Raw genomic sequence first — 9,854 nt, forward strand, 5'->3', positions numbered from 1 at the left:
TGACTGTTTATTCTGCTGTCCTACAATATTTCCACATAACCCAAGGCGATTACAGACATACCCAGTGTGGTAGATCTTACTGGGAATCACTGACATTTAGAAAATTTACAACAAGTCCTTAAGTCTTAATTACTGAGAGATGTATTAAAGGAGACCTATTGTGACCTTTACAAAAAATTTAGCAGGATCTCTTAAGGTCCCATTTCAATAATTTCTTTACTGCCCTATTTATAGTAGCCACCTTTTAGGGGGCGGAGTCAGCCACTCAGCTCCACCCCCCATTCCCGTGGAGTGTGCCTTCATTATGTGCACATGATGTGAAATTGGGTGGAAATAAAGACAGAGAGGACGGATAACTACTCTACAATACTCTGATTTTGACCTGTGATGTCACAGTACCCTGCATATCTGAATAGCTCAATGTAAGACACATTTTTACTCAGGTGGCCTTAAACAAAGCAACAAGGTTGTATTGTGAGTTTTTGACTTAAGCACATCAAACACCCAAATACATGCTCTCAAACATAGTAACAGTGCTTTTATATGTCCCTTTTAATTTGTGATACAATATTTACAACATTTATTGTATATATAATGTTGATCACATTATTTTTAAATGATACAGGCAACACAGAATTCTTTGGACTACAGGCAACATTCACCCATTCACCCACATGACACTCTTATGTTGAACAGATGACTTTGTCCAGAGTAAAGGAAAATAGTACACTTGGTATTATTGCATTTCCTTCAACATATTACCCACTACTACTTCTTCATCATCATTTTCACACCAGGGTAGAAAGTAATATTGCTGCAAAATCAGTAAATATAACTCATCATTTATCAGCTCCATCTAACATACTGTAAGATATGCTTTATTAGCTTTTTTTGAATGAGCTACATAAAGAAAGTAAACAAAAGGCGACACTAACGCTTACGACAGCTTAGGTCCAGTTCGTAGGCCACGTGTAGTTGCTACAGAGAACTTAAACTATCTCTGTTCCATAAAGACAATCACAACAATGAATGCAAGAAAAGCCATGTGGGGCTAAGTGTTTTTCCCAGTGACACTTCTACATGTGGACTTGATACAGGAATTGAACTGTCAACCTTTCAATTAAATGCTCGGACTTCCAAGTTATAGCAGCCAAAAAAGAAGATAAAGATGTCATGATTTTAAAATTGAATCTCGACGCTAAATCAGTAAGTCACAGTCTTAACAAAGCCTCTCTTTACATCAAGGAGGTGTCGCAGCAATTTCCCACAGCACAATGCGACGTAGTCTTTTATTATATTCTCTTCAAAAGGTCGACGGTATATGCAGCTGTATTTATCTCCCGCTTTCACTTAAAGACCTATGAATGAAGTGGTTTGTGTCCTCATTGATATACAAGGCTGGGGGCATCCATTGTTATCTCACCGTAACAAGGGAACAACAATCAGTCAAAGCTTTGTAATGAATAATGCAATAATAGATTCCCCATCTTCCCACCATCGTATATGTGTATGCACACAAATATTACAGAACAGCACACACTTCAGCTTTTTACCTCAATGAAACGCTGTCTCGTTGCCTTTGAGGGATTAACAGGAATGTCAGTTAAATGCCAAGCAGGGCAGCGCTCAGCTGATCTGAAGAAGGGATCTTGTAATGAGTCTTGGGTGTGGTTGTGAATCAGACTTAAAATGGTAGCAAGCCAGCCACTGCTGCCAATCCAGCTTTTACACCGCTCAGTATTCATTCATTTATTTTCTTAGATGTTTACCAAACTTATCATTTCAGTTTCAAAAACATACATTTTTTATTCTTTTTTTATTTTTAACACTGGCCAACATATAATTGCCTTTTTTTTTTTTTAATGTCCCTTTTGAACCTTTTGAGATATCTGCTTTCATCCTCACATCAGACGTTATAAAGGAAGTTGAAATGATGAAATCATGTAAGGTGCAGACCTAATAAGCTTATCAGGAAAGGTTGATGCATCATTTAGAGTTCAGTGAACAAATTTATTTTCATTCAGCGCTCAGTGAAGCAAAGTCTCTTCCTTTGATAGGATTAAAACAATGTTAATTAAATAACGGCTAATGCAGTCCGCCTGTCTGTGCGGTGTGAAGCACTTCAGGAGTTGTTTGTGTGATGATTTGTGTTTGCGGTGCATTTTAAAAGGCGGGTGCTGTGCTCACAGCAGTTTCTTGTGTCTCCAGACTAATGTATCGGATAATTCAAAGCCCTACTAGAAGTCCACGGCAGAGTATCACTTGGACATTGGCAGAATGCACTCCATACCAGGAAAAAAGCAGGATTCACTTACTGCACTTGCAAAGTCTGTGGAGTGCTGTTTCCTGGCTTTTAATGGTACTACAGTGTCTATCAAATAGAGCTCATTGAAGCAATAAACCAATTGACTGAACATGATAGAAAGAGTCAAGTTTTTTGAATGCTGCTAAAGAAGATGTTAGATGGGTTTTTTTTCAGAAAACACTCTACAGTTGACATTGATTCATGAGGAACACTTTTAGATATCCCTGTAGCATATTCAAAGCCAATCAAAGCTTTCTGAGTATTTGCAGATTAAGATGGACAGAGATAAGGAGCTGAAATGCCTTCTAGTGTTTACACAACTAGCCAAATGGGAGCACTGTAACCACTGTAACCTCCCTCCACATCTTTTTGTCCATTGCATTTTAATTCACACGTAAGCCTCATGGATCATTAGTGGTACAGTCCCATTTTTAACACACCACAACTCACTCATCACAGCGTGTGTTCGTGTGCGTGGACATGTGACCCGTTTAGTGTGCCTAAAGGGTTGTGCGACCTGTCTCTTCTCTTTTTCGCCTGGTCTGTGAGGCGAAGGTCAGAACAGGTGAAGCCACGTGTCGGTGTGGCACATGGAGCAGCTTGTTTCCACTGTAATTGGTCTGTTTGTCACTGTTTTCTGCTCCAACAGGAAGCATCAAAGCATTTCTAGCACCGATGTACCTCATTACTAATTGCACGCACAGGTGGTTAAGGCTTTCATGGGTTAAAAGGGTCAAGTACATCAGATGCTCTTATCAACATATCCTTTTTTTCTTTTTTTTGTCCTATTTTCCCCTTTCATGATATTACTATTTATATAATTTGAGTCTATGCTTATTGAAAAAAATAAAATATTATTACTGTTGATACTACTGTCTGTAATTTCTAAATTAAAACATTGATTTTTGTACTGATAAGTGTGCAATCCGCAATTTGTCATCAATTTCATCGCATTGGTGAGATAAAATATAGGAATCCCTTGAATTAAAATATCTCACATGTACCTGCCATAAGGTGTTCTACGTAGGGGAGCAGCCTGAACAGATCTTTGACCCAAAACAAGCATATGGTCCCAACGCGGTCGCCCAAATAAAGCCCATATGGTTCAGGAACGGCTGCTGCTGACGTTGTTTGGTTCCTTGCAGAGTTTCCTTCGCGGCTCATGTTGAGGCTTTTATTTCTGTAAATTGATGCCACCAGCTTTGCCACGGTTTCTTCCTTTGTTTCCAGGAAGAGCGAGAATATGGAGTATGGGGTGGTGGTGGTGTGTGAGGGAGGGAGGGAGGGAGGGAGGAGGTGGGGTGCTGGGGTTACTGTATCTGGAAAATGCAAATATCTTGGTGTTATCAGTCACCGCTATTTGAGCGTGAAGCATGTCATTATACATCATATTTCACCAACCCTGCAGAGCTTGATCAGCTGATAAATAAAGGTTAAACATATCAGTGTACCAAAAGGTACCAAAAGATAAGAGCAGTGTTGAATGTGCTTTTTAGTAACCTGGCTGGTGATTAAAACGACAAGGATAAAACCTTGTCTGAGCAAATGAACTCTTTGCTGACTATAACTAACTTTTGGTTTACTCAAAAACATGTGTAGCTGCCACAAAGATGTTATGTCATGCGTGAGTGTGTTGTGCTTGTGACAGCATGGATGTAATGCCTCAGGAAGATCTTTGCCTCTTCTTCAGTGCCCGTTTTTGCCAGGAAGAGGGAAGTTGTGTATTTTTACCTTATCTGAATGCTTTCTGTGTAAGCATGTTTTATCCTATGCTCCGGTACTGAATTTAATTATGTCCCAGTATGCACATTTAACAAACGCATACACAGTCATTTGCCAAATTGCATTTATTAGAGAGCCATGAAAAGCTATTTGCAATTAGTTTGCAGATACAGCGCTCTCAGTCCACCAAAAAATGTTATATTTAATGTCAAACATTAAACTTGTAATAAAGGAAAGGTCCGTTTTTTCCTCATTATGTAGTATTATAGAGATATTATTTCTTACATAACTTAGTTCATTTTAAGAGTGTATAATAGATAAATAAACATGATTTAATAAAACTTTGGGTTTTTAGAGACAACAACTCATCTTTATTCAGGAACTACCATGAGCCTACGATTCATGGAGTTTCTTCATCTGTATCTCTGAAGCAGCAATCATACCTTCACAAGAATGGCTCAGAGAAGTGTACTTTCCTCCCTCACTTTAAAGCTCACAATCGATATATTAAGTCCCAATAGGATGTAAATCAAGTGAAGAACAGCGCTGGGTCAACATTCAGTCATCTTCGAGGTTGTTGCCCAACCAATGAAGCACTTAGATGTATGTAATGCGGTATGGCTGTGAATAAAGATCATGACCACCGTGGGAGCAACACACATTTTACTGTATCACTATTTGAAAAAAGTATCTGCCAGTAAATGCAAGCAGGTCTAAGAGCTGATTTTTCCATCTATCTCCAGCTCGGAAAGGTCCAAGGAGCTCATTCTTAATGATAGCTGCTCTTACCAGTACCTCTCCTCTTTTAAGTGCTGCCCTGTGTCCATTAGTGATCCAGCCACAGGTCCATCAACAGTCACTCTCACTTCATCTGTCCACAAAACCTCTTATAAGTCTGTCGTCACAAATTTCTTTATGTAGTTTTCACACTTCAAGTTTTGAATCTTAGTCAGTGGTGTTCTTGTTCCGGTCGTCTTTTTCTTGGTCTATGAGCACTTGATACCTGTTTTTATTGATGCCATAGGTAGGGGTCCCAGAAATTAAATCTGATGCCCTTTTTCTTCAGTAGTGTGAATCTATAAAGTTCATCAGTTTTTCCTTTTCCTCTTCTTGTTTTTCCTTGCACAGCAACATATCTCATTTTTTTATTTTTAGGGGTCGCCACAGCACCCAATTCAACCCACTATTTCATGGTCACCTACTCTCAATTTAATACCTTTTGAAAACTTAAACCAATTTTTAACTCGGCAGAATCAAGTACATTTTTTTTCTTGCCTGGTTTTTCTGAGGTGGTGAAGCTGTTTTATAATTATACATAGCTTGGTGTTAGGTGTTAGTCACTCTTAGCCCTTCAGCTCAGCTCTCTCCTCACCAAGACAAACCTGTACAAGTGCCCACTTCGCTGCAGACACTGCTCGGATCCACCTGCCAATCTCTCACTCCATTCCGCACCCCTCTTGTGAACAAGGCTCTGAGATAAACTGCTTCATTTGAGGCAGAAACTCACTCCCCACCTGAAGCAGGCAATCCACTTTTTTCCGACTGAACACCCTAGCCGCAGGTAGCGTTAACTCTCATCACAGCTGCTTCACTCTCGGCTGTAAACTGCCTCTGTGACTGCCGCGGGTCTCTGCTCAGGAACCCCAACAGCTCCACATCATCTGCAAAAAGTCAAAATGCAATGGTAAATTGATCAAACTGGAAACCCTCCATCCCCCAGTTTTGCCTGGAAAATTGAAGATAATGAACAGAATGGGTAACAAAGAGCAGCCTTGTCAGAGTCTGACACCCACCAGAAATTAGTCTGACTTACTGCCGGCAGTGCGTTCCGAGCTATGACTTGGAATGGCTCCTTCTTTGATTTGACTTCCTCTGTGTCATTGAACACACATCTGCGAGGCCCACGGCCTTCTGCTCTCTTCATCTGTAGCCAGTGGAGTGTGCATGTCTGCATGTGTGTAGGTGTAGGTGCGTGTGTGCATGCGAGTGAGCCGTCCTTGACTGTGGTGGATGGGTGCTGATTAGCCAAGCTGCCGGGGTCTTTTGTGTTCCTCAGACAGGGGTATAATTGTTCTTTGTTCAGTGCTCAAAATCTCTTTGAAGTCTCTCATTCAGTTTATGTCCTTACCATCTCTTTGTGCTTTCTTTCTTCACTTCGGTATCCTCCCTCGCTTTTTTGCTGGGTGTCAGACTCCTGCGTTGTAACTGTGTAGCATACTATGGAGACTGTACGCGTACGAGCATGAACTCGTGTTAAAGAACCCCAGTCCTTTTCAGAAAATGTCGTTAAGTTGACTCTGACATTTTTAATCAGTATTTTATTCCCTTGAGAGTAATCTCACATTCAGATGGGGGAGACTGAAAGCAACTAAAGCATCTCACCGGGCAAAAGGAGAAGCGTCGCCTTCCTTCTTAAGCCTTCCATAAGCCAGCATTATTACATGGGTTATTTTCTCTAATGTTCCTCCTCTGCAGAGATGAAGAATGTCTTTGGCAGCTAGTTTAAGAGTGGGGACACAGCCGCAATTGTTTCTTTCAGTAGTTGTCATAATTAAATGGAAGATCACTGGTTTAAATGAACTGCATTATTATTGTGGTGAATAATTTCATCCAGCCCGGATAATGCAGTTCATTTGAATTACTCTGAGATATAATATGACATGTAGACATAGCAAGAGAAGAGAGGAGTATGTGAGGGAGGGACTCCTGTTGGTTCTCATTGCCAATCTCCCTAAGGACAGAACTGTGAATGTGCACATAAAAAGCATTGGCAAGCCCGCCTGCATGTGTATGAAACAGGGAGAATGAGGGCAGCTTTGAGAAGACAAAAGGATGGTTTAGTGCTTTTACTTAGCGTAGAGAAAACAGACAAAGGATGGGAAAAAGAGGAGGAGGGCAAGACTGGGCACACCTGTTGCCTGCTCCAGTTGCCAGGAGCTACCTGTTGCTGATAAAAATGTGTTTATGTTCACTGTCTGGAGACAGATAAAGAACGCGGCGGCTAACGTGCTGAGGGAGACCTGGCTCATCTACAAGCACACCAAGCTGATGAAGAAGATCGACCACTCCAGAGTCCGCAAACACCAGCGGAAGTTCCTCCAGGCCATACACCAGTGAGACCACTCCTCGCACGCACCCACATCCACGCTGAAAGCAGCCGAACCCACAAATCCATTGAAATCAGCTGCACTTTCTTTCCTCTCACAATTTGAATCCACACTAATAAACCAGATAAAGTGCATGAATGCCTGCACACACTCGCACAAATACAGTTGTTCATTATCCACTAAAGCGCATGTTCGCTCCAGGCAAACACGACTGTAGGGCTGGCTGTGTATGTCAGAGGCACTCGGATCATTATGTCATCTGTAACGAGGAGTAAATACAATGCAATTAAATCATTTTACTAAGTTCTCTTGTTACATGCTTCCATCGTTGGAAAGTGTTTATGAAATGTATTTTGCTAATTTGATCCTTAACTGTTTAAAAACATCAACAAGTGACTTCAAAAGCCAGAATCAAAACACCCTGAACTCTTTTCATTTTCATCTTAAAAGGATTACGCCGATGCATGTCGTCAGCAAACGAGACACACTGTGTGGACATAGAAGCAGGGTGCTTTCTGGGGGTTTTCTGGGCTGAATGCGTGACGTTAAGTGCATCTCAGGTTTGAACTTGTCACTGAAACAGGGAGACAAGTTCATTGAGGGGCAGCCTCATGAATTCATTTCCCATTTCATTAAAATGGAGGCGAGCACGGGTTTTCGTGAAAACACAAATTCAAACACTAATTATTGTAATGTGCTTGGAGAGTTAGGCCGTCGTGTTTTTAATTGGCCGGTAAAAAGATTATTTATTTGATTTGATTTAGCTCCATGTAGTTATTTCTCTGAGGGCTTTATTCCCCTTAGTTTCCTGCATTAACCCCAGTCTAACTCTACATGATGAGACATCTGTACTGATTCCCGTCTCTGCATTCATTCTGCATTTTTATAAATATATATGGGCCCAATTATACAGTGTTTCAGAGAGCACTGTGCGCGCGCTGTGTTTGTACATTCAGATCCCAGGACACACAGTGAAGCAGAATTAGGCAAGGTGACCGCTCCAGAGGGATGTTGTTCACAGCCTGAGGGATTAACTCTGCAGCTTGACCGTTTATTTACTAGGTTTCATCTCTGTGTATTTTACGTGTATCTGTTTGCAGATTGCGCAGCGTGAAAATGGAGCAAAGGAAGCTCAGTGATCAGGCCAACACACTAGTGGACCTCTCAAAGGTGAGACACACAAACTGTACACTAGAGACCCTCTTGTTTATGCATGAATGTTAGGATTCCTTTCTCCTTCTGAGATCGTATCGGCGGCATTCCCGTGTTTCCATGCTGACTGGCCCGTTTCTGTGGTGTTGCGTGTCCAAGCAACGAGAACAAGTGTTAAAACAGGGATGACTGATCGAGAGAGTCAGGAGGAAATGAGAGGAGGGTGGAAGGGTGGAAGGGAGGGAGGGAGGGAGGGAGGGCTCGTGTTTTCTGTTACTGTGTGGGTGTCTGAGAATGTGAGCGTGCGCGTATGGCTGCATCTCTCTGCGTGCTTGTGGAAGAAAAACTCATAGAATTGAAGGAGAAATAGACTCGAATAGGAGGGAGACCAAGATTGAGAAAGCGCGTACATGTTTTCAGCTTATCAAGGAGAAATCAGCGCCTTTAGCAACAAATATTTTGCAATTACACCCTCTCAGTGACTCCGTCTCAGTCGGCCACTTGCGCGTTTTCCATGGTTACAGAGACTAGAATAGGGACAATAGGCTGCCTTCCTCGTAGTCCTTCATTCCTCTCTCTTCTTCATATCCAGCCTCTACTTTCCAGCTTCTACACCATGCTGGATGAATACTTTTGGTATTTACTCAGTTTGTCCGAGTAAGACATTGGTACATTATTTCTAAAGTGTCAGTGTTTAAGCAGCATGCGGAGGAGGAAGTATACACAGATTTATGTACATAGACAACAGATAAACCTGGAGGGTGGAGTGATTGATAGAGGCAAAGGGAGAAAAAATACATAGAAAAAAGCCTTCTGGTCTGTTGATATTTTTTCTTGTTTGGACTTGTTCTCTAATCTTTGACATCTGGTGAGACTTTGGATTATTTGAGCATCTGCTCTGACATATTGAAAGGTAAACTTATTGTTTGGTGTTGGTTTTAACAACTCAGACATCAGAAACTTAAATGAAATCACATATTGCTCTTAGGGCAGCATGGTGGCTTAGTGGTTAGCATTGTTGCTTCACAGCAAGAAGGTTTCCGGTTCGACTCCCTGGCCCAGCAGGGTCTTTCTGTGTGAAGTTTGCGTGTTCTCCCCGTGCTTGCGTGGGTTCCCTCCAGGTACTCCGGCTTCCTCCCACAGTCCAAAAACATGCATATTAGGTTAACTGATGATTCTAAATTGCCCGTAGGTGTGAGTGTGAGTATATCTGGTTGTTTGTATATATGTGGCCCTGTGATGGACTGGCGGCCTGTGATGAGCTGGGAGAGGCTCCAGCAGACCCCCGTGAACCTGCACAGGATAAAGTGGGTATAGAAAATGGATGGATGGATATTGCTCTTTGTAAGAAACCAAAAAGGATAGAAATATATGTCTGGTACAAATGACAGAGCCTCAAAGTATACGGAACCTGATATAATTGATTCTCAAGTTCAATGTCATAATTTTTGTTCACTCTTTGTCTGCATTTTATCCAGCATTCAAACTGGCAGTAACTTTAGACCCCCAGTAAAATACAAGTGCAATACTTGTATTTAACATTATTACTTTCTGTGCTTGTCACATAA

The 9,854-nt window shown here is 41.5% G+C and overlaps 1 protein-coding gene across 2 annotated transcripts in view; it reads left to right on the top strand.

Annotated features, from left to right (window-relative positions):
* The window catches only part of kcnn3 (potassium intermediate/small conductance calcium-activated channel, subfamily N, member 3), an 87,158-nt gene that overhangs the window by 71,058 nt on the left and 6,246 nt on the right, over positions 1-9,854 (top strand). For both annotated transcript variants that reach the window (XM_061716890.1, XM_061716889.1), the window contains exons 8-9: positions 7,013-7,140; positions 8,235-8,304. In XM_061716890.1, the coding sequence (XP_061572874.1) occupies positions 7,013-7,140; positions 8,235-8,304 (198 nt within the window). The remainder of the gene's footprint in view (positions 1-7,012; positions 7,141-8,234; positions 8,305-9,854) is intronic.

Source organism: Cololabis saira, chromosome 3 (genome assembly GCF_033807715.1).
Source record: "Cololabis saira isolate AMF1-May2022 chromosome 3, fColSai1.1, whole genome shotgun sequence".
Classification (NCBI taxonomy): Eukaryota; Metazoa; Chordata; class Actinopteri; order Beloniformes; family Belonidae; genus Cololabis; species Cololabis saira.